Source organism: Fringilla coelebs (genome assembly GCF_963513975.1).
Source record: "Fringilla coelebs genome assembly, chromosome: 21".
Lineage (NCBI taxonomy): Eukaryota > Metazoa > Chordata > Aves > Passeriformes > Fringillidae > Fringilla > Fringilla coelebs.
The window spans coordinates 7580720-7605460 of NC_140047.1; the positions used below are offsets into that span (position 1 = coordinate 7580720).

The following is a 24741-nucleotide window of genomic DNA, read 5'->3' on the forward strand; positions in this document are numbered from 1 at the left end:
AGGCAGGAAGAAAAGTGTATTTATCGTGTGCATCAGTACAGCTAATGACTGCACACAGACACTGAGCTGTTGTGGAGGCACAAAGCCCTGCATGGGTTTGAGGTGGGGAAAAGCCAAGTGCTGCTGCTTTTAACACTTGTATGGTTTCCTGGCTGCACCACAAACCTGCTGTAGGTTGAATCTGTGGGGCTTTTGAAGTGATTGAACTTCATCTCCCTATGTACACATTGCAGAGAGTGATTGAAGGCTCAGTGGAGTCCAGGTGTGAGAGAATGGTAGAATCACAGAAGGTTTGGGTTGGAAGGGGCCTAAAAGATCATTTTGTCCAACCCTCTTTCCAGGCAGGGAGACTTTCCACTACACCAGATTGCTCAGAGCCCCATCCATCCTGGCCTTGAACACTTCCAGAGATGGGACAGCCACAGCTTCTTTGGGAAACCTGTGCGAGGGCCCCACCACCCTCAGAGCGAAGAATTTCTTCCTGATACCTAATCTAAACCCTGCCCCCTGTCAGTGTGAGGGCATTCCTTCCTGTCCCTTCATGACCTTGTCCAAAGTCCCTCTCCAGCTCGCCTGGAGCCCCTTAAGGCACTGGAAGGGGCTCTAAGGTATTCACAGAGCCTTCTCTTCCCCGGGCTGAACAAACCCAGCTCTCCACCTGAACACCCTGAGCTGAAAGGGACCCACATGGATCCGACTCCTCCCCGTGGGGAACAAACCCCTCTTCATCTGGGGAGCCCAGGGCTTGGAAAATGCTTCTACAACGGGAGGTGTTGATGTCCCACCAAGGTCACCCCCAGACGCTGAGCTCAGCCTCGCTCCAGGCTCTGTGTTCCCACCGCCAGCTCCTCTTCTCTTCATCCCCCCGCAGCCCATCACCCCCGCAAGCGGGACCCGATTCCCGACATTTCCCTCCGAGTGTTCTCGCCGATCCCTGCGAGGCGGCTCGGGGGGGTCGGGGCGGCGGGGCCGCTCTGGAATCCCCCTCCCTCCGGGGTTCTCCCGCCATTGGGCGCGGCGGGGCCGTGCCGGAGCCCCCTCCCCACCGCCATCCCCATCGCGCTCCCGCAGCGCGGGGCGGGGCGCGCCGCCCCCCCGCCCCTCCGCGCCCCCGCGGCCGCTCCGCGCCCGGCGGCGGAGGGCGGGGAGGGCGCGTGGAGCCGGGGACACGCACACGGACACGCACACGGACACGCACACGGACACGCACACGCAGCGCGGCCCCGCAGCGCGGCTCTGCGGCCAAACCCCGCCAACAAAGACCCCTCCGCCCCCCTCGCCGCCGCCCCCCGCGGGATGTAGCCGGGCCGGGAGCCCCAGCGAGGCAGCGGCCCCGCCGCTCCGTGCCCCGCAGCGAGGCCGGGAGGCGGCGGGCTCAGAGGCGCTGCCGCCACCATGGGCAAATCCAACAGCAAGTTGAAGCCTGAAGTTGTGGAAGAGCTGACCAGGAAAACGTACTGTGAGTGCCCGGGGGGCTGCCGGGGGGATGCCGGGGGTGCGATGGGATCCGCGCTGCCGCCCGGCCCCGCCGCTCCCCCGGGTCGGTGCCGCGGCGAGCGGCGGCTCCTGCGGGGCCGCTCCCGGGGAGGGCGCAGGCTCGGCCGGGCTTTGTTGGAAGAATTCAGGGATTGGCCTGGGAGGAGGAAAAAACCCATAAGGCAGCAGAGACACGGAGAGAGGCAGCGAGCCAGGGGAACGCGCTGGTTTTTTACCAAAACCATCCTCCGTGGCCTATTTCTGAGCCTCCGGGAACGGCGGGGCCAGGGCCGCATCCTGCCCGCCCGCGGCGCCCAGCGGAGCATCGCGCCCTCCCTCGCCGGCCCCCCGCCCCTGCCCCGAGCATCCTTCCCCCGGGCTGCCCGGCCCCCGGTACCCAGGGCCCGCCGCCGGGGTTGTGGTCCCCGCGCTGCCTCCCCGGAGCCTGGCAGCAGCTCCCGGAGCAGGGTGCCGAGCCTCTGGGTGGCTTCCAAAGTTTGGGTGCGTTACTTGGAGGGGTTCCCTTTGTTATTGCGCTCTGAAGTGGAGAGAAGAGCCCGACACCGGCGAGTTCGATATTTATCTGAGTATCTCAGTATCGGTTTAATAACCTGATTTTCTGAACGAGTGGCTTTCCCGTCTGGACCTCCACCGTAATCTAATTAACGTGGCTGGTGCCTCAGCCATCCAGTTTTAGAAAAATCATTTTTTTCCCTGAAGGATGCACAAAGGAAACAAAGGCTTTGGTGGCTCAAGTTTGCCTCCCCGCTTGCAGGTCGCAGATATTCCCCGAACGTGCAGCAGACCTGCGAGCTCTCTCTCCCCTCTGTCATTGCTGCAGTCCCACGGCAGCGCTTACCCAAAAAGGCAATAGATTAGGATGCAGCAAGTTCTCCCATATGGAGAAGAGGCAATACTGGTGCATTGCACAACCCTACACGCGGGGTTGCTCTCTGCCTGGCACAGCCGGCAGCAGGAGGGCAGGTGCTGGGGGGCATGCCCGCAGTGCCGAGCCGGGTGTGATGGGAGGAGAGGTTGGGGTATCCCAGCTGGGCTTCCTCAAAGTGCTCGGGGGGAGGGAAGCCGTGAGAAGGTGGCAGTGCCAGGTGGGCACAGCCCCCGCTGGAGCTGAGCCGGGTTTTGGTGTCCTCACTGCAGCTGTCGCCCACGGCAAGTGCAGCCGCGCCGGGCCAGGTGCCGGCAGCGCTGTGCTGCAATCGCCCGCTCGGTTTGCAGCCGCTGTGCCGACCTGATCTCCGATGGAGAGGAATCTGGGAGCTGCCAGCCCCAGCACAGCCCTGTCTGCTGGTGATCTCCTGTGTGCTGGCCTTTCTGCACACCTGGGGTGGCTCCTCTGCCCTGGAAGGTGCCAACACCAGTGGGGCTGAGATGGGGCACACAGGCAGTGGTGCTGCATGTCTCACTTGCAGCCAAAGCCAGCCAAACACAGCCTGGTGAAACCCACATCTTTGGGCTCAGGGATGTCTCTTAGCTGGATAAGGCCAGCAGGTCATTGCTTTTTTGAATCACTTTATTCCCAACTTTCTGCTCCTCTCTTTTGGGTGCCCTCCCCTTTCCACTGCACCCTTTCCAAGAAAGACTGTGGTCCTCTGATCCCTCCCTCAATGAGTTTCCAGTCTGTCTGGAGCTTTGCCTGCCTGCTCTGGACCTCTCACTGCCTCTTTTTAAAGACAGCTGTACCTGTGCAGGTGAGGCAGCAGCACCCAGCAGCACGTGGCCCTTTGCGTGGCTGGAGTCTGGTGCAGCATCCCAACGTGCCCCAGCAGCATGTGGCTGGTGTGTGGTGCCTGTCAGGGAGAGCTGTCACTAATTCCAGGGCCTGTTTGTTGAGCTCTGCTCATTCCACCTCTTGTCTCTGGGATTAATTACTTTTGCTGGGCGCCTCTGCCCCTTTTCTGCAGCTGTCAAGGCGAGCGTGCATTCCCTTGTCTGGTGAAGACTTCACAGGGCCCTCCCAGGCACGGCTGAGAGCCTCTGGTTTATCTTCAGACCATGGGAGATTGGAAAGATACCAATTTCCTTCTGTGTTTTGGGGAAGCCAGGCAGAGGAGATGCAGGTAGGAGGGCAGAGCTGTGCTGAGTACAGTGGGAGCAACTGATCCAGGCCCCTGTGCTCTGGCTGGTGGAACAGCTGGAGCAGGGGACAGTCATGCACACAAATCCATGGCCTGCTCAAGAATTTCTGGGGGCCTGCTTGGAAAAGGGTTTTTTCCCACAGCATGTTGATATTTAGGCACTTTCTGGCAGACACGAGAGCATCCCTGGCCTGTGCTGCCTGTCCCATGTCCTGCCACATTGCTGAGCGAGTGCTGTCCCTGCCTTGTGTGTGGCACTGTTCCTGCTGTTGCTGCAGCACATCTGGGCAGATGTCTCTAGCAGCCCAAACTGATGGGAGCCTGCATTTGTCCCAGGGAGGTTCCTGTGGCAGCGTGAGCCGTGGCTGTGCTACGTGAGGGCTTCTCCTACACTGGGATTTCCTTCCATTGCATCATTTTCTGCTTGTATGGATTTCCACACAAAACAAAGCAAATACCAAAAAGGCCCCTCTCAGTTCTGCAGGGTCAGAGGGAAATGTCACCCCCTCTCCCTGCCCCACATGGCTTTTCTGCTAATTTATCTCATCCATGGGACACAGAGGACATCTGCTTCTCCTCAGTCCTCTTCAGTGCCTGGTGGTTTCTTGTGTCCCTTGTCCTCCCTGAGCTCTCCATCTCCTATTTGTGGTGTTTCTCTGGCCTTGCCTCAGCTGCAGCAATCCTGGGAAAAGCAGGAGATGGGAGCAGCCAGGAGAGGGGCATGGGAAGGCTCAGGTGCAGGGCAGCTGTGGACAGGGAGGTTGAACTGGGGATGCTGCAGGGCAGCCGTCAGTGGCCTCCGTGAGCTGTGAGAAATGTTTTCCTGTGTGCATTCAGAGCAGGTTGTCCCAGGCCCTGCTGGAAACTGGACATGGAAAGGCAGGAGCCTGGAAACCTCATCCCTTGGCTTCCCTCCCCACTCTGCTCCTGACTTCCAGTGCTGGGGGCCAGATTTTAATGGCACTTGGACACCTGAAGGCGCAGAAGGGCTTCTTTGAAGGGCTGGCTGCCCAAGTCCTGTTGGGTTGGACCCATCTCCATGTGCCTTTCTGTGTCTCTGGGCACCTGAGTGCCCAGGAATACCTGGCAATGCCAAGCTCCCCCGTCTGCCAGGTGCTGGAATAGTGCTGGTGGGCACAGCCAGGCTGCAGGGCTGTTTAACCCTCCTTGGACACCAGGCTGGTGCCACACAGGAGCATGCACGAGAAGTCAATGTGGAGTGATAATAATACTGAATAATAAATTCTGTGATTCTTTGTGCTTTCATAGATCCTTTCATTGAAAAGTGCCTAATGATAATAATTTGTTAATCCTTCTGTTGCCTTGTTGGGATAGCTCAGAGATGCAGTTTGGTGATGTGTCCCAGGAGGTGGTAACTCCTGAGGCTTGGAGGAACCACCATCCTCCCTGGATCACGTCCTCTTCCAAGGGGATTTAAACCTGAGCTTAACTTGGGCCAGGTGCTCACAGCTTAAGGCCACGATGGGATTTGGGATTGTGTTTAAGAACCTTGTGGGGCCACAGTCAGGGGTTCTGCTCAGCTGGAGATTTGTGAAGGTCCTGAGGTGTGGCTGCAGCCTGAATGGAGTGTGTGACGTGCACGAGTGCAGTTGTGGGTGCACAAATCTTGTCCTGGGTGGAAAGGACTTGGTGTGGAGAGAGAAACTGGGGGAGAAATACAGTTCTGAATATCACAGCAGCACTCCCAGGCCAGGAACCCTTAAAATCATGAAGCAGTTTTAAAAATGTGCACTTGTTTCAGTAGAGCACCTTTTAGCTCTTTTTTCCCAGTCATTTTGGGGAGGATTGGCTTTCAGGGTTCCCTTTGCACAGCTGTTGCCCGTGTCCAGAGCTAGCTCAGTGTTATTTTTGAGGCTGCAATAGCTGAGCAATCAGGCATGCTCAGAGCTCTGCTGGTGCAGCAGCGTGGCTCTGGGGCCAGGCTGGGGTCAGGATGGTTGGGGATGGTGGTCCTGGTGCCCCTGAGGCCACCGTGGGGCTCAGGTGAAGGTGTGGGTGCCACGGTGAGGGTGCCAAAACGACAGCCAGGCTGCAGAGTGGGTGCGAGGAAGATGCTCTTTTCCCAAGAACCGCATCCCACCCACTGTGATCTATTTTGTGGATTTTAAACTCACTCCAGCATCATCATTTTCTGCTCTTTCACAATAAGCCACAAAATTGGCTCCATTGCTCGACAGTAATGCAGGGAATTAAAGGGCATTAGTTTAAGAGCAAACTATAAACATATTGATTTGTAGTTACAGGAGAATGTGGTGGCGGGTGGAATTCTCTGGGAAGGGAAAGGAAATTCTACGATTGCAGCAGTTTTGAGCCAGGAAAATGGATTGGTTCCTTGCTGGCTGAGCCAGGCTGGGGCTTTTCTCCATCATGCCACCACAGTGCTGAGGAAATGTGCTGGCTGGGGCAGTGGGCAGGAGCAGAGGAGGGACCTTGGTAGCTCCCCCCACTGCTGTTGGTTTATTTTTAGCCTCTGAAGTGTTTGGCCCCAGGCACTGGGTATCTCTGCCAGGTTGGTTTGTGTTGAAATCCCTCCTGTTGCTCATCCAGCAGAAAGCAGGGTGAGCTGCCCGGGTGGCTACGGACCCGTTATCCCTCAGTGGCAAAGGCTGGGGGAAATTGTCCCTGTGGGTGACTTTTAACAGGGCTTGGAGTGACAGGACAGGCAGGAATGGCTTCAGACTGACAGGGAGCAGGGTTAGATGGGATATCAAAAAGAAATTGTGAGGGTGGTGAGGCCCTGGCACAGGTTGCCCAGAGAGGCTGTGGCAGCCCCATCCCTGGAAGTGTTCAAGGCTGGGTTGGTTTGGGGCACTGGGGATGGGCAGGAGGTGCCAGAGGGATGCTCAGGGGCTGGAGTTTGTTTGGGGCCTGGTTTTGCTGCAGCCACGTGTAAGCCAGAGCTGTGAAGGGGATTGCTGTGGTGCAGGTTCACTGCAAGGTCGATGTGGACCTGCTGTGCTGCCTCTGGAGGACTCTGGTGCTCTGGAAGCATCTCCAGCTCCTTCTCCAAGGCGACCCCAACCTGCTCCCAGTGAATCCAACCCGGAGCATCCCACACACACATGGACCTGGGGCTCCATAGGTAGATGCAAGCACAACAAGTTTTGGGGTTTCACAAGCAAGTTTTGAGGAGTCCCTGCAGTCTCTGGGGGTTCTTGCAGTGCCAGGAGGGGAAGGGGGAGACGTGACCAACACCCTGAGGGTTTCCTCTGCAGCAGAGTGGAGCAGCCGTCCCCGCCGGCCACGCTCGCTGCTGCTGCTCCAGCATCACAAGAATCACATTTCATTTATCCCCTGACATGTTAATGGATCTGCTTAACCACTCTCCTGACCTTTGCTGCTGCCGCTATAATTAAGGTTGTGAAACAAGAAGCTCTGAAGGCATCAAAGGAAGCGGCTGCTTCAGGGAGGAGCCTGTGGGCACGCTCACTCTGTTATCGGGGTGACATTTGTGGGGTCACTTTGTTCCTCCTTCCCCTCCTTGTTCTCCTGGATCTTCCAGGGAGCTGGATGTCAAGGGAAGCCAGGGTTCATGCCCTGGGCAGAGGTGGCTCAGGCGTGGCTCAGCCTCAGGGCATGGTCTGTGTCACTTCCATCACCATCGCTCGCTGCCATGGGCTCCCCAGCCCGGTGCTGCCAGCACAGGGCTCCCTCCCCACAGCTCCTGCTGGAAGGAGGGCTGCCTGTGCTTCATCCACCTGTTTCTGCAGCATCTTCTTGATGGCTGGACCTGGTGGAGCTGCTCTGGGTCTCTGTGTCACTCCTCAGTGCACAGTGATCCCTGCAAGAGACACCAGGAGAGCAGCAGAGGTGGCCCTGCTGCCAGCAAGTCTTTGCCTTGAGCATCCCCCTGACCTTCCCATGGCTCCAGGGAGTGATGGCTGAGCCAGAGGCACTTCCTTCCTGCTGCCCACACTGGTCTAGAGGGGAGTTTTCTCCTCTGCCCAGGGCAGGAATTGTCCCTTGGGTTGGAGATGGCGCCTTGGAGTGCCAGAGCACACTGAGATCCCTGTGGCCAAGGGATGGATTTAAGCAGGTGGCAGGACACAGCTGCCCCTGGATGGCTGGGCAGGGGGGCTGTTCCATTCCTGCTCCCAGCAGCACTGGGAACCCTCTGCCCCTCCAGGCATTGCTGCATTGGCTCATGGGGAAGCTGGGATTCAGTCCTGGGATAGACCTGCCCCAGCCACCAGCTCCTGCTGTGGGGGTGCCTCAGCCTGGTTCATTAATCTCCAAATGAAGGCACTGTCTTTGCCCTTCCTCTCCTGCCTTTGCTTCAAAGAACAACTTCTGCTTTTTCCCTAAACCCAATTTCCAAAGCCTAATGTCGGGCCCTTAAATATTTAATAAAGTCTAAAAAGGATTTCAGCTGCATATTGGCTTTCCTGTTGGTACCAGCCCCAGGGGAGATGAGAGCTGCTCATGGACCTGTTTATCCAGTCTGGGAGCAAGGCAGACCACTAATGGCAGCTGCTGGTGAGGAGGGTGCCACACACCCTGGCAGTGCTGTGAGCATTGCTCCGTGTCCCGCAGTCACAAATGACACCAATAACTCTGTGGGGCTCAAACTCAAACATCTCAGAGGCTCCCAGACCTGCTGGGCTGATGGTGATGTCTGTGTCTGATGGGGAGAGAAGACTGGGAAAGCTGGGATGGGGATGTCCCACTGTGGCAGGCAGGCAGCCCTGGCTGTGTTGGGGGCTGCTCCCAAATCCCTTGGGGATGTTGCAGGGATGGGCTCCCACCCAGGGAGACCTCAGTGTGTGGGTGATGTGGCCAGGAGCAGGGATGGGCACGGGGATGAGCTGGTGGAACAGTGGTTGGGCTAAGCTGGGAGCAGAAGAAAATGACATCAGTCACATTCCAGCCACAGCTGTTTGCATGGGGGTGACCCTGGTGCCACAGATGTGTTTTACTGCCTCTGCCCCAGAGCTGTCCCTGGAACAGGAGCAAAGCCCAACCAGGGGTGGTGTGGTGGCCCCAGAGCTGGCAGAGATCATGAGACTAGGACATAATTAAGGAGTTCAACCTGAATTTTAATGACACCACATCATCAGGACCAAACTCCCCAAATTCCTGAAGTGCTGATGTGTGGTGTATCCTAAAATTTACTGTCATCAAACAGGGACCTGAGTGAGCTCTGAGTGCCCCAGGATGGGCTGATGGACAGTCCCAGGGGAGGACTGAGCCCATGGCAGCCTGCAAGAGCTCACCCCTTCCCTCCACCACCACTGAGTGCAGCTCCCGTGGGCACTGGGCTCTGTGCTGGGGGTGGGTGCTGGAGCTGGGCAGTGCTCTGGGAAGAACCTCGTGCTCATAAATGCTCCACCTGTCCCTGAGTGCTTCCCCCTGACTCCCCCAAACTGCACAAAGCCACCTGACAGCCCGGGCTGCCAGAGGTGACCCCTGGCATGCAGGGCATCTTGCTGTCTCTGCAGGGAGGTGCCCGCTCTGCACCAGACAATTCTGGGGGCTGGAGGAAGTCCCCAGTGCTGCACTCACCTGCAACAGCTGCTGCGTGCTCTTGGCCAAGTGCTTTGTAGGGACAAGGCCTGGAGTTGGGAATGACCCCGAGGCTGGGGTGTGTTTAGCCCAGGTAATTCACTCTGCAGAGCCAGGGGCTGGCACTGGGTCCCCCTGCGCAAACCGACGGGACCTCGCTGTGTCCGTGTTTGCAGGCGTGAAGCCTGCACCGAGTGCCTGCAGTACCGAGCTCTGGTCACTCTGAGGGACCTGAGGCGAATTCTGCAGGGGCTGTTCGCACCGAGATGCTGACTCTGTGGTCCAGGGGCTGGAGTGCAGCCGGGGCGAGCGCTCGCACACGCTGCCGAGCCGGGCGGGAGGGAGCGGGCGCTCCTAACTGGTCAATATTAACATTGCGGTGATGCTGAGAGTGCAGTTCGTATCACATTTACGTTCAGAAAATTCTTAAATACGTGTTTCGACGGGACGAGGGGCGGAGTGTGTTTGGCATGAATTGCAGGGTGTGCGGGCTCACCCCGCAGCTCCCGGGGGTTTTACCCGTGAGGAGCCGCATGAGCACCCCGGGCTCGTCCGCATCGGCCCGATTAGCTCACGCATGAGCACCCAATTAACACACACATGAGCGCACAATTAATTTGCATATGAGCACCCAGCTGGATTTATGCATGGCTGCCCAGCGAATTCCCGCTGGATTGCACGCCTCTGCTCCGTGCATGAGCGCCCCGGTTGTTGATGCATGAGTGCCCAATTAATTGGCGCACGTGGCTGCAATTAACTCATGCCTGAGTGTCCAATTAATTCATGCATGAGCACCTGATGCATTCACACCTGAGTGCCCAATTAGTACGTGCACAAGTGTGTTATCTCCTAATTACACTAATTTACACGTGAGTGCCCAATTAGCTCACGCGGGAGTGCCCAGCGAATGGACGTGTGACTGCTAAATTAATCCGTGCATGAGCGCGCCGTGAATTCATGAATGCCCAAAAAAATGGATGCATGAGCCCCCAGCTGTTCGTGCATGAGCGGCCCTTGCACTCTCTCCGCAGCACCCGGGCAGCTCATGCATGAGCACCCAATTAGTTCACCTAGAAGCACCCACATAATTTATGCACGAGTGCCCAATTAGTCCGCGCATGATCTCCCGCTGTGTTTTTGCATGAGCGCCCCTCTGGCTCAGGCATGGGTGCCCACTTAGTTCGTGCATAAATGCCCCATTCCCTCACGCCTCAGCACCCATTGTGGGTGTCGAATTTCCCCCGGCCTGGGCACTGCTCTGAGCACCCAGAGCCGGTTTAGGCAGCCCCAAACCCGATGGGAGCCCCATCCTGGGGTGGTGTGCCGGCTCCCCCAGACTGGGATGCCTGGCGACCCTGTGAAAGAGCCACAGCAGGCCCCTGGGGGAAATAAATACCACGGGACTGCCCCTGCCATGACCCAGTGTGTGGTGCTGTGCCCGTGGGTTGGCACAGCCCCTGAGCTGGCGTAGTTGCAGTGCCCTGTGGCGGTGAGGGAAGCCACTTTGTGCCTGGAAATAATTAACTGGTTTTCCTGATAAGGCTGCGGTGCCCATGGCCCCGGGGGATCAAGGCGCTGTCCGAGCAGCTGGGGCAAGGGGGGACTCCTCACTGCTGCTGCGTGGGGACGGTGCTTGCCGAGCCTTCAGGAACCCAAACCTGCCCCAGGACAGAAGGGGAAGGGATGTCAGCACAAAACAAGCCCCTGGGGTGCTGTAGCATCCCGTCACCTCCTGCATCCCACCGTGACCAGGGGCCCCTGGACCATTTGAATCCAGGTTCCTCCCACCCTCCTTCCTGCCGCCGCGGTCCAGCGAGCTCCCTGCGGCAGGGCGACGGACGGGGATTTGCAGCCCCGGGTCCCTCCTCTCCTCTCTGCCTGGAACACACAAATTAACAGGCTTGAGCACTGATTAACCAGAGCTGATTCTTGCTGCAGTGGCAGCTGGGTGGTGGGAGGAGAGGGGGCACGCGAAGGGCGGGTGGTGACGGAGCTGTCAGTCCCGCCTGTGCCGCTGGGATTGATGGAGAGGTGTGGGGAGAGGCCTGGGGGGAGAGGCAGGTACCGGCAGCTGCGAGGAGGGGGCTGGGGGCTGCCCCGAGGCTCTGCCCCTCTGCGCTCTGCGAGAGGAGACGCCGAAACCTCCCTCCCTGAGCTGGGAGCGGGAAGGAACAGACCAGCGAAGAGCGAGGGCTCTTGGACCGGGTTTGGCCGTCTGGGGCAGCTCCTGAGCTGCTCTGGCTGCCTGTCCCTGTCCCTGTCCCTGCTCCTGCCCCGCGCTCTCCCGTTCTTTGCACGGCCTGAGCGGCCGGGCCGGCGCCTGCGGGGCGGCGCGGGGCTCCCTGCTCGGCGATGCCTCTTCCAGCGCTGCGGTTCATAACAAACGATAATACTCTGCCTTTATTTAGCGCCTTTCATCCCCGAGGAGCCCGGGGCACGCTGCTGCTAACAAGCTGCTACGTGCACTATTTATAGCCCGACCCGGCGGTCCCCGGAGCGCGGCACGGCGGCTGAGCCCGGTCCTGCCCGGTGGGACCCGGTCCTGCTCGGATGGGGGGCTCTGGGGGGCTGCTGTGGGATGACCCACAGCATCCCCTTGCTCTGGGGCGTCGGGGCCGCGCCTGGCCGAGGTTTATATCGCTGCGAATTGATGTGTGTGGGCTCAGCACCGCACCGTGATCGATGCCGCGGGAGGGAAATGCAGCACCGGGACTGCCTGTGAGCCCTGCCGGGCAATGCAGGGCAGGGGGAAATGCAGGGCAGGGGGAAATGCAGCACCGGGACTGCCTGTGAGCCCAGCCGGGCAATGCAGGGCAGAGGGACAGCCCTGTGTCCTCTGTCCCCAGCCTCGGGACAGCCACGCACTCAGTAGCGTGTCCCCGAAGCTTCTGTGGCTGCAAGTCGGGCATTAGCATTCCTAATTGGTGTCACTCGGAGTGTGACCCCAGCAGGGTCGGAGTGTTTGGGGAGTGGCAGCCGGGAAATCTTCACCTGTCCCGGCTGTAACAGCAGGTGAGGGGAGGGGCAGGTGCTGCTCAGTCCCCACACTGGGTGAGGGCTGGGCTGTTCCCTGCCCTGGGAACACAGGGGAGGTTTGGTGGCAGTGGAGGGGCAAACCCAGAGGTGGGTGGTTTTCCAAGGCCTGGGAGATGAGGCCGTGCTCAGGACAAACCCCACGGATTCCCCAGCACCCAAGGCTGGAGGAGAGGCACCGGTGCCGGTGTGCTGGAGGAGGGATGGGGTTCCGTGTGGCTCCATGCCAGGATGCACATTAACAAATCCCTCCTCGGGAACCCTGTGCTGATTTCCAGCCTGGCACTGAACGGTTCCCCCCGTCGGAAAAGCCTCTCCTGGGAGCATCACACATCTCCTGCGGCACGAGGGGAGCTGGCTCCGTCCCTCCCTCCCTCCCGCCTCAGCCCGAGCTGTCATTACCAGCATTTCTCCCGAACTAAAAAAAGCACAAATTTCTTAATTGTTTCCTGCTGGAGTTGAAAGGCAGCTCCCGGGCCCAAAATAGCACGGTGGGGGGAAAGCAGTCGAACAAGAGAGAGCAGAAGGCGATTTGCCTGGAAGGGCTGAGCCGAGCTCTGACTGCAGCCCTGGCTGCTGCTGCGGTTCGTTTTGCCTGCCCCGAGGGCTCACCCTCATCCTCCTCCTTCCCCCTACCCTCCTTGGTGCTCGTGGGTACTTGGGCCTGCAGAGCTGGTGCCTGGGCATCCCCTGGGCATCCTCAGGGTGGAGGTCACCGCTGGTGTCTCCGTGCAGGTGTGTGCAGGGAGGTCTGTTCCTGCTGGAGATGTCACTCAGCATCTCTCTTTTGGAAGGATGCTTCTGTGCAACCCTTTTTATTTTTTGGGGATGGGAAAATCCCTTGGAACTGCTGTGATTGCTGTTTTATCCCACCCCAGCTCAGCTGCTGGATGCAGCGTGTCCTTCCTGCCTCCCTCCTGCCAAGAGACCGCTGCATGCCCAAAACAAACAGCCCTCCAAATCCCTCCTGTGACACTGCCAAGGCCCTCCATGTCCTTCATCCCAGATGCTGAGGAGCATCCCTGTGCCTGTGTCCCCCCTTCTGGGGAGCTGCTCTCTGACACCCCGTGGTGCTACAGCGGCTGCTGCTTTTGCTGAACCCTGGGGGAAATGGGGAATTGAAGGCTCTGTCCCTCCAGTGACCCCAGTGCTGGGATGGAGGGACCCTCCAATGCATGGGGACAGCCTTGGGCACAGAAATTCCTGCTGACAGGGATGCTGGAGCCAGAATCCAGCTGGGGGTGAGGTGGGGGCCGCTGTGTGCCCTCCCAGGCACCCCAGTGCTGCCGCCCCAGCCCTCACCTCTGAGCTCTGCGCCTTCTGCCAGGCACGTTACAAATCTTCCTGATGGAAAATTGCTTGCTTGATTTTTCTTGCCATCCAAGGTAATTGGCATCTGTTGGTGTGTCTTCGGTCTCTATTTTTATCAGCCGTTTGCACATTGACATCTCCACTCGCCTCATTATCCCCGAGCCTTTCAGACCCGCGGCTCTTTTATCGTTATTTGAATGTAAAGGAAATGACAAAAGAGGCCGTTCCCCCCTGTGCCCACCTGCTGGCACCTGGCTCCCCGCTGTGGGGAGGCACAGGCACAGCTCCTGCAGTGGGACACGCAGTGACAAGTGCCAGCCCCTGCCCAGCGCCCCGCATCCCTCTGAGCCTTCCCTCTGCTGAGGACATTTTTCATCTCAGCAGCTGTCCCTTGGCTGGGGACACTTGGGGTTGCCAGTGCTGTCTGTTTGCTAGTTTGTTGTATTTTGGGGGTTTTTCCAGAGCCCAGCATGCTGGGATGGGTTTGAGGATGTTCTCTAGAGACAGCTGGTACCTGGGGGGATGCCAGCCCTGGGGCTGTGCCTGTGCCCACCTTCAGCGTGTCAGGGCCAGCCAAGTCCCTTCCCTGAGCCGCCTCCAGGCAGATGTTTTGGCAGATGTTTTCAGGGATGTTTTGGCTCTGGGAAGATGAGGCAGCAGGGCCAGATCCTCCCCAAGCGTGATCAGCTTGTCCCTTTCATGGTCCATCGTAGTTTTGCATGCCCTGAGCACAGCACAAAACCTCTTGGGAGTCTCCCTGGTTGTGGGGGTCCCCAGCACCTGCAGCTTTGGCCCCCAGGACCACCTGGACTGGCCCAGGCTGTGCCACAAAAGCAGTTTCTGCCACATGGGGAAAACTTGGCAGCTCATGGAGCGAGTGAGCCCTGGGGCATCCCCCAGGGAATTCATTGTTGGGAGCCCCAGAGAATTCCCCAGGGAATTCACTGGTGGGCAGTGCAGAGGAACAGCTGTCGCTGCAAAAGCACTAAATCTCTGTCTCTTTTTCTCTTTTCTCCTGTTTTCTCTTGCAGTCACAGAGAAGGAGGTGCAGCAGTGGTGAGTGCCCGCCGTGGTGGTGAGCTGGCTGGGGCGTGGGGCTGTGGGCAGGGGACAGGAGCTGGTGGCACTCAGCCACCCCACTGGCTGGGCAGAGCGGGACATGCAGGAGGTGTGGGCAGGTGCAGCTGTATTGGGGCACAGGGAGGGGAGACCAGAAAACAGAGGGGTTTTCCTTGCACACCTTGTGCAAAGGCTGGGTTCTAGTGTCTCTTCCCTCCCCATATGAGCCGCCAAAGAGCGTGGGGACATGGGGACTGTCCAGCTGGTGACCTGGTGCCAGAGGCTGGTGCTGTCCCAACACGTTCCCTTTGGCAGCAGGGCCTGTCAGGGCCAGCAGCCACAGTTTCTCACCAGCAGCACTCCATCCCCTCCACCCCACCGAACACAGCGCCCTAGAAAAGCCACTGCTTCCCTTTCATCTCCCTATCCCACCAGTCAAGGTTTGCTTTCTTTATCTCTTTCTCTCATCCTCCCCCCCCACCCGATGAGTCATAGCTGCAGCAGCTGAAGATGTCACCGGCACTTCGGTTTCCCACCTCGCCACCCCCTTCCCCTCCTCCTCCAGCCTTGTCCCGCTGCACTGGGCGCCTGACAGATCTGGGCGATGTGTTGCATAATATTCACGTACCCCACGTGGTCCCCATGTGGTCCCACATGCTCCCTCTGTGCTCCCTGCTGGTGCCCACACCCACGGAGCCACTGAGCCCCTTCCCCGCGCCCTCCGGTCCAGCTGCACTTTCCAGCAGCCAGGTCCAGCCTGGAGCTGGCACCGAGGGCTCTCTGGGGTGTTAAAGCATTGATGGGTTTTGGAAGTGACCTGGGCTGTGCCACCTGAGGACACAGGAACCTTGCTGAGTGCTCCAGCTCCTCTGAGCAGCTTTCATTTGTGGTCATGCAAAAATTATCACAGAATATCCTGAGCTGGAAGGGACTCAAGCATCAGCATAAATCCAACTCCTGGTCCTGCACATCCCAAGAATCCCATGTGACTGCAACTGTTGTCCAAACACTTCTTGACCTCTGGCAGGCTTCCCTGGGGAGCCTGTTCCAGTGCCCAACCACCCTCACAGAACTCAGTGGTCACTGTGCCATTGTTTTTTACCAGGGCACGGCTGCAGTGTAGCATCACTGCCAGTCCTGGCTGGCAGTGGGTCCCTGTCACCTCCCATGTCCCAGGCAATATTCAACACAAGCCTGGCTGTGGCCCTTGTTGGCTGGCAGCAGGTTGGAGCAGTGCAGTGGGCATCACTTGGTGTCACTGGTGCCACTCACTGCTTGTCCCCTCTGCCACCCTCACTGTGGTGCCCGCAGGGACCTCATCCACCGAGCTGGGATGCTGTGGGTGGGTGATGGGAGCGACACAGGGAGCACCTGGGGACCTTCCCAGCTCCAGCCCACTGCAGCACTGGGGAGAGCCTCCCATCTCAGTGGGGAGGCCATGCTGTGCCCTCCATCCACAGGTACAAGGGCTTTATCAAGGACTGTCCCAGCGGGCAGCTCGATGCCGCCGGCTTCCAGAAGATCTACAAGCAGTTCTTCCCCTTCGGCGACCCAACCAAATTTGCCACCTTTGTTTTCAATGTCTTCGATGAGAACAAAGTAAGTCTGGGATCCAGGGGCTCAGTCCAGGGTGGTCAGGGCTGGGCCCCTGGTGATGGTGGGATGGGTTTGGAATGTGTCTGCCTGGCACTGGAGGAGCAAAATATTCCAGCGCTTCCTGGGGTGTGAAATTGCAGTGGCGCAGCTGGAGTGAGCCCCTGTGCTTATTTTAGTTGGGGAGAGTCACGTGGGGAAGGGCAGTGAAGTGGCAAAGCAGGAAAGGAGAAGTGGTGTTCTGGTGCCCTGACAAGAGCCCATTCCTGTGGTGCCCCCTGCATTCCAGAGCTGCTCCTGCCGGGATGTTCACTGGAGGGCTGGGCACTGGCAGCTGGATCACCATGCTGGGGATAAACGTGCATCACTCCCCCCTCCCTGCTGCCTTTTTGGATGTGCCCCCCAGAGGGGATCCGTGGGCAGGGAGGACTTTGCTGGGCAGGAGTGGCAGCAGCAGCCTGACCCCTCCCTTCCTCCTTTCCTCCCCCAGGATGGGAGGATCGAGTTCTCAGAGTTCATCCAGGCGCTGTCGGTCACCTCCCGGGGCACGCTGGACGAGAAGCTGAGGTGTAAGTGCTCCCGGGGGATGCTGGTGGGCTGAGCCCCACGGGGGTGCTGGGTGTGTGTCCAGGGTGGGGCCACAGTCCCAGCCCCTCGGGCTGCTCTGCCTTGCAGGGGCGTTTAAGCTGTACGACTTGGACAACGACGGGTACATCACCAGGAACGAGATGCTGGACATTGTGGATGCCATTTACCAGATGGTGGTAAGAGGGGCAGGGGGGCATGGGGCAAGCAGTCCCTGCTGGGCTGGAGCTCAGCTCTGTGGGAATGCTGAAACACCCCCAATTCCTTCTCTGGCCTTTTTTGGGACCATGGTGGCCCTCATGGCCAGGGCAGTGCTTGGATCTGGTTGCTGAGGGTGGTTCTGGTGCCAGTGTTGTCCCCTTGCACCCTGTCCTGATGTGTGTGGGGGGACAACCCTCACCTGGGGACACCCTCCAGGCAGGGCACAGGTGGGTGTGTGACCTGGTCCTGTCCTGCTGCTGCAGGGGAACACAGTGGAGCTTCCTGAGGAGGAGAACACACCAGAGAAGAGGGTGGATCGGATTTTTGCCATGATGGACAAGGTAAGGATGCTTGAGGGATTTTTCCCGGTGGCCAAGGGGTTTAGGAAGTGCTGTGGGTCCCTTTGCTGCATCTTGGCTCCTGCAGGTGTCTCCTTGCTCCACCAACACAAGATCCCAGCTGCTGTCAAGGTCACTGTGGGGTACCCACATCCCTCTGGGGTCCCTATGTCCATTTCAGGGTCTCCAGGGTGGCATTGTCCCCTCCACGGGTGGCTCAGTGGGGAAACTGAGGCTGAGGCAGCAGGGTGGGGAGGCCGTGTGGGCTGGTGTGGTGGTGCCAGGTGCTGGCTGGGTGGAGCAGTGCAGTAACAGGAGTGTTTTGCAGAATGCAGATGGGAAGCTGACGCTGCAGGAGTTTCAGGAGGGCTCCAAGGCCGACCCCTCCATCGTGCAGGCGCTCTCCCTCTACGATGGGCTCGTATAGTCCCGGGGCCGAGCGGCGGTGAGTGCAGCACCAGAGGCCCCAAATCCCCCACCTGCCATCCCCACCTCCCCAGCACAGGCAGCTGATTCTCCTCTGCTGAAGCACCAAAACGTGGATATCCCCCCCAAATCCAGCCAGGGGGAATGCTGCCCCCATTCTGATGGGTTTCTCCCAGGATCACAGAGCCCCCTCAGACCTCATCCCATGGAGATGGAAATGTTTGCCTGTGGCACTGCTCGTGCCCTCACCAGCAGATGTGGCTGCACAGGAGGCAGGGAGGCAGCTGGTGTGCTGGGGGCATGGGGATGCTCCAGAGACAGATTATATTAAATGTTTTATTTATCTTATATCTTATTATGTTATGCCCTGGAGCTGGTTTGGCACGGCACTGTCAGGGACACTGGTTCACAGCATCACACAGGTGCTGGGCTGAGCTTCCCGTGGTCCTTGCTGTGCCCTGTGGAGCTGTGCTGAGTCCCTTGGGGTGTTTTTGGTCATCACAGTCCAGGAGCGTCCTGGGGGTGGGATGTTTTTAACCCCGCTGGAGTTTTGAGATATTTCAATATCTATTCTGTTTCCAGTTTTGAGAGATTTCAATATCTATTCTTTGCCCTTGCAGCTGTGCTGAGATGGCCACAGGGATTTCTGTCCACCCTTTTCACCCCGTTTCCTTCTCCCACCCTCTCCTGCAGATGCCTGGGGGAAGATGCTCTCCGTGCCATCCGACCACCGCCGTGCGAAGCTTGCCTGTCCCTCCCGGCCTTCCTTTCTGTCCTGCGAGCAAGGAGTGCCCTCAAAGCGCGAGCTCACCCCCCTCTCTGCACTCTGAACCAGCCGCTGCCATTCGCCAAATTCCGCTTTTCCCTGACAGTCCCCGCGCCAGACCCCGCTGTGAGCGGCAGCGAGCGTCCGAGGGCTCAGGGCCGGGGAGCGGCTGGAGCATCGCCGCAGGCAGAGCCCCCTCCCGGCCTCCTCGCCCCCCTGCTCCCTTTTTCCACATTTCCGGATGGGACTGCGGATGCGCCGGCGGGGTCCTCTCGGGGAGCGGCCGGGGAGGAGCCCGAAGGTACCGGGGGCTGCAGCCCCGGGCTCTGCCCGTGCGGGGCGGCCGGGGAGCCGAGGCACCGACGGCGATTGGGAACAGAGTCCTGGCGTCACCCACGATGCCGCTGGCAGCCCGGCTCGGCTCACTAGGGTTATATATTATATTATTATTTTATTTTTTCTGGTGAGACAGTATTGTGCTTTTTGGTTTGGTTTTGTTTTGTTGGTTTTTTTTAATTTTTTTTTCCCCCCCTTCGGTGGAAAAAAGTGAGGCTTTTTTTTATATGCCTATCTCGACGATCGATATCCTTATTTATTTGTTGTAAATGTTGCTGCTGTGTTTTGTCTCTCGTGTGCGTGTCCACCCACCCAGGTGAGGATTTGCAAGGTTTACATGCTCGTACACTATTGCGGGGACCCGGGAGCCTGCAATAACAATGAAGCCAAAAATCTGCCTTCCCCCTCTCCTCCCACCCCTCATATCCCAAGCTCTGTGGGCTGGCTGCTGTTTGGAGGGGATGAGCTTCTTTTCCTCTCCCTGTTCCCGTGTTCCCTGCATTTTTCTGTTCACTCTTCCCTGTGGGGGCTCGGTGAGGGCTCACTCAGCCCAGACTCCGAGCAGACCAAGCTCCATCCCTCAGTCGGGCAGGGTGAGGAAACTGCTGGGCACCAGAACATCCCTATTTCCTTCATTCCCTTCATTTTCTCGCTGCATGAAAAAGTATTAACGGAGCCCAGAGTTGGGTTTTGCTTTCAGGCAGATTCCTTTGCTGTGTTCTGCTTTGCAAAGGGTGGGAAGGTGTTTGGTGGTGGCTGTGAACCACCCTGTGTGCTGGAGGGGCAGAGGGGCAGCTTCGCTCTGTCCTGCTCTGTCCCCCCCTCCCAGCATCCCAAGGTGGCAGGGGAGTGCCAGGCTGGGCTGAGCACAGCTCAGGGTGTCTCCTTCCCCCACAGGACATGAGAGGTTTTGCTGTGACCCCAAACAGAGCTGCTTGCACCCACCTTGGAGGAGGCAAAGGGCTGGGGATTCACCCTGGGGACACTGAGCTGCAGCCTCAGGCCTGCAGGGTCCCCCCAAACTCCATCAGCACCCAGCACCCCTCTGGGATGTGCCCCCAGCTCAGCCCCACCAGCACCCCCACCGTGGGGCAGAGTTGGCATCTCTGCTGGAGAATGAGCATTGCATGGGGGATGCTGCTCAGGGAAAGGAGAGATGTGCATTCCCTCAGGAGCAGAGTGCAAGAAGCCTTTGGGACCCCTAAAGCCTCCCTGGCGCCTCACCCTTCCATCTCTGGTCCAGCTGATGGCAGCAGCATCTTCCCACCCAGCTGTCTCCCAGCTCCTGTGGCTAAGCCTGGACAGAGGAGTGTCCCCGTGGCAGTGGGAGGTGACACCTGCCTGTGGAGGACAGTGTGACAGGTGTGTCACCCTGCAGGAGACAAGGTGGTACCTCAGTGTGCCCTGATGCCCCAGCCAAGGGCTGCTGGTTCTTCACCGTGCAGCCCCACTCCCCAGGTTTGGGATTTTGTGCTTGTGGTACTTCTTGATGCCCATAAAAAACCACCTTTGCCCATCCCCAAGGAGACTGACCTCACGTCCACGTGCAATATTTCTGCCTCTTCTGCAGTTCCTGTCCCTGGGGGTGCTTCTGGAGGGTGTCCCTCACTCACTCCCACGGAAATCTCCTTTTCCTTGTTGCTCTGTGGCCAAAATGCAACTCTCTGGGGTAGGTTTTTGCAGTGCCTGCAACTTGTTGAATGCTCGTCTGCCAGACTGGTCCCCTCCTGGTGCCAATCAATGTTCCCAATGAATGTGACACTGCTGTAATCACCCCTGCTGATGAATGATGGCCCCTGCCACGTTTGACATAGTTCCCAGGCAAAGGCAAACCTCATTTACTCTGACACCGTTCCCCTGGAAAGCGTTTATAATTTTTGGAGCACCTGTCATGGGTTAGTGCTCGCAGATGTCTCTCCAGGGAGTCAGCCCTGCCAGGGCTCTTGGCACACTGAGTGTCCCTGAGCAAAACATTTTGCCCCAGTGTTTCCCACTGGCTGTGGATTTGGGACCCTGGCTTGGAAGCTTCTAGTCCCACTTTTGGGGAGCACTGAGGGCCCCTGATTCCTCCTGACCGCCGCCAGGATCTGCAGCATCTTGGTATCGCTGAGAATAAGGCTTGGAGCATCTTGTGCTTGGAAATGTCGGCCTTAACCTCCTTGTGCCTCAGTTTCCCCATCAGTGGAGTGGCTGGGGTGAGCCATCCCCCTCTGGAAAGCAGTTTGGGGTCTGTGCCCTGGCAAGCATGAGTGCTGGGTATGGCTCAAGGCTGTGGGCACGGGGCTTGGCAGGACCCACTGGCATCAGGCACTGCAGAACACTGGGAACAGTGCACGGAACGCTGGACTTGTCAGTGAGTCTGGAATTCCAGCCTTGTTTTACACCTGCTCCTGATGAAACAGGCAGCAAGCCCTGGTCTGTCTCTGTTTGTGCTCGGGTTCATGGTGCCTGTCCAAAATAGAGCCCTGGCCGTGGGAAGGGGGCCCACAGCACAGCCAGGCCGAGGTGAGGGTCCAGCCCTGGTGACTGTGGCATGAGCCCCCCTCTCATTTGTCCCTGTCAGTGTTGCCCCATTAAATGCCATGTCTGTACTTTCTTTCCTTTCACTTTTCTGTCTGTGTGCTGATTGTTGCTGCTTTGTGTCCGTCTTTCCTTGAGCTCTGGGGCTGGGCTGAGCTGAGCTGTTTCCCCCAGGAGCAAGAACGTGGGAGAGGGCTCTGGGGGCAGATTCCCCCCCTGCCCTCTCCTCACAGCACAAACCAGGACCCGAGAGAGAGAAGTGAAGGGTTTTTCCTCTGGAGCAGGCTGCTAATTAATGCAATTTATAATGAGACCAGGCTGGTCCCGTGAGCACTCTCCACTGGGCTGGTGGAGGGGGGTGTTTGCTTCTGGGGGACCTCAGACCCTGTTTGTGCCAGGTACCAGCTGCATCTCACCCTCCTTCACAGGAGCAGATGCCTGTTGGTTCTTCCTGTGCCATCAGGACACCACACTCCTGTCGGATGGGAGGCTGAGGCTGTGGGAATCCCAGCCCAGGTCATTGCTCCTCAGTGGGCAGGGATGCAGCTGCCCAGGGGGTGGAATTCAATTGGAGTCTTGGGATCTGGGTTTGAGCCCCACTTGGAGCAGGGCTGGCTTTGAAGCAGGGGGCAGCTGAAATCACTGGCAGAGCTGCCCCCTTGCCGTGTATTTAGGGTTGGGGGGTCATTTGGGATGGGTGAGTGACCTGCAGCCAGCTCAGCGTCCCCCATCCAAGGAGAGATTTGGGGCATTGAGTGAGAGCATCTTTCACCTGTCCTTCCTGAGGGCCTTGGAGGGGAGGGTCTGGCTGGGACAGAAGCGAGGGCTGAGGGCAGAGCAGGGAGCTGATGGCCCCAGTCTCAGTGCTCAGTTTGGGGTGCAGCACTTTTGGGGTCTCAGCTACACACGTCAGCTCTGCCTATTCCAGCAGCGCTGCAGCAAAGTCATCCTTCCCTTCTCTCTCTGCTCCTGTGGCCACCAGCCCTGGGCTGGGTGCCCTGTGCCACAGGTGTGGCCCCTGCCCAGGGGGTGGCTGAGCCCTGGGCTGGGAAGCAGCAGCTCCAGCAAAGAGCCTTGTTTGTGGAGATGAAGCCTGTGTGTGCGTCCGTGCCGGTGTCTCGGCTTGCATGCCCCGCTGCCTTGTCTTGAGATGAATTCAAGAGCAAACCAAGCAAATGAAACAGTTTAATAACAGAACAAAACAAAACCCAGGAACTTTGTGACAGTGGAAATAAAAGCTTAATGACAGTAATGAAGTGGCAGTGGTCTGTGATGTGCTGTGGGATGGGGGAGTCGTGGGAGTCCCCAAAGCTGCCCTGGCACCCAGCAGGGCTGGGAGCTGGGCTGGGGTGCCACGGTCCTGTGCCCCAAGCACAGGGCAGGGATGGCACCAGCACAGGTGCAATAGGGATACCCTGGGCTCTGTGGGCAGGCACTGTGCCCACACCTGTGATGAGCTGCCAGCTCTCAGCTCCAGGCGCCCTTCACCCCCATAACACTGCTCCTCCCACCTCCTTTTACCCAGACACAGCTTTCCCTCTGCCAGGTCCCATCCTGACACAGCGCCTGCACCCCATTTTCCTTGTGCAATGAAGGCACAGCCATGTGCCCGTGGGCACTGCCCCCATCCCCTCTGAGCCCCCTCATTGATGCACCGGGCTGGGAGCCATTGGGTCACTTTTGGCACACAGTGGCTGCAGAGGAATCTTGATACAAATATTCCATAATTGTGTCCCAGTGCCCAGAGGTGCCCCTTGGCAGCCCCCTGCTCCTGGCAGGGCTCACAGGGGACTCACAGCCTGGACTGGGCTTTCCCGTGCAGCGTTGGCCATTCTGCTCTGCCAACTCTTCCGGAAACAAGTCCTGCGAGGCCTCCCTGGCAGCCACATCCCCCGTGTTTGCTCTCCTAACGAGGCTCACTAATTGTTTTCAGGAGGCCAGAGGAGATGCCCTAATGGTCTGAACAAGGAGGCTGTGTTTGTGCAGGGGGTTTTGTCCAGGGGTGCTTTGTGCCAGCACATGGTGGGAGCTCCCAGGGATTCCTCCCCTGTGCCATGGAGTGGGCAAGGACAGGCACAGGCTCCAAACCACAATGGTTACCCAGAGGCTGTGCCTTAACCCCCCAGCAGCGAAGGGGTTAAAGCCCAGCTAGCATAGGTGCTGCTGGAACTGGGAGCACTGGTGAGTGTGGGAAGGGCTGGCTGGGATTAATTTGGTGATGAGGAGAAGCTGCTGGGGGTTGTTTGTGCCAGCAGTGCTGGTGCTCCCTGCCAGGGTGCAGGATGGAGCTGGCATGCAGGCTGGTGACTGGGGGTGCTCCAAGGTAGGTTCTGTGGCACTGTGGGGTGGGGGACACCCCTCGGCTCTGTGGGGCTGGGAGAGCAAAGCCTGGGGGAGTGCAAGCCCTGGTTGTGGGACAGGAGGGGAACAGGCCACTGGCACAGCCCCAGGGGCAGAAGTGTCACTGTCCTCCTGTGAGGTTGTCCTTGCCTGCTCTGAGGTTGAGCTGGGCTGAGCCCACGCCTGCAGGGATAAAGAAATGCACGGGACGATCCCATTGTCCTGTGCGTGGGTTATGAGATGGGTGATCTCCAAGGTCCTGTGTCTGGGAGGAGCAGGGCTGCTGCTGGGGGTGCAGGAGGTGCCCAGCTTCACCTGGAGCCGCCTTTTGGCCGTGGCTGCGCCCTGGCTCCCGCTGCGGGGGAGTTGAGCAAGAGCAGAGCATCCCTGCGGAGCAGCCGTGAGCTCAGCGCTCCGCACCCGCAGCCAGCGCCCCCGGCCAAGCGCTGCCTCCCCCGGCCAAGGCTGCCTGTCCCAGCCCATGTCCTGGCTCCGGCTCTGTCTGTGCTCTGCGTGGCTCTTTGCTCCCTGTTCGTGGGGTGGCTGCGTGGGTGAGCCCACCCGAGCCCCCCACAGAGCCCCCTGACCTCCAAGCCCCGTTGCAGACCCCCATTCCAGGGCCCTTTGCCCAGCAAGGGGGAGTTTTGAGTCCTTGGGGCTCCTTTCGCAGCTGTCTCTCCCCCGCTGGGGTTTGGCAGGGGTTCCTCACAGGTGCTCAGCTGTGACCCCCATGTCCTCCCCTAACCCCCTGCTCCCCCCAGCAGAGCAGGGTCTCTCTGAGCCAGGGGGTCGGGCAGCGTTTCTGACAATCCCGTGGGCTGCAGGATCTGCCTCCCAACCCCTGTATCTCCATCCCCATTTCCTCCAACTCCCACCCCCCTCCCTGCCGCGTCGCTGGCTCCAAAATTCCGCTTTTTCCTCCCGCCCTCCCTGCTCCCTCCCAGAAGTTGAGCGCTGGAGGAGCAGGTCCGCAGCTGCGGAGGGCCGGGCGTTCCCTGCCCGGGTCCCTTCCCTGTCCCCGCCGCGTGTGGCCCCTCGCACCCCGTGTCCCTCCCTGCTGCGGGGACGGTCCCGGCGGCTCTGCGGGAAGGACGAGGACGCGAGGGGTGCTGCTGACACCTGAGCGTGTCCCCCCGCC

General features: G+C 59.0%; 1 protein-coding gene across 1 annotated transcript; it reads left to right on the forward strand.

Annotated features, from left to right (window-relative positions):
- Positions 1-1395: 1395 nt before the first annotated feature.
- Positions 1396-18357, forward strand: NCS1 (neuronal calcium sensor 1; the record flags this gene model as incomplete). The annotated part of the gene is made up of 8 exons (XM_084219651.1): positions 1396-1459; positions 14471-14495; positions 15959-16097; positions 16582-16660; positions 16767-16855; positions 17141-17218; positions 17544-17660; positions 18335-18357. 7 exons carry the CDS (start codon positions 1396-1398, stop codon positions 17640-17642), a joined length of 573 nt encoding a protein of 190 aa, XP_084075777.1. The 3' UTR covers positions 17643-17660; positions 18335-18357.
- Between the last annotated feature and the right edge of the window lie 6384 nt (positions 18358-24741).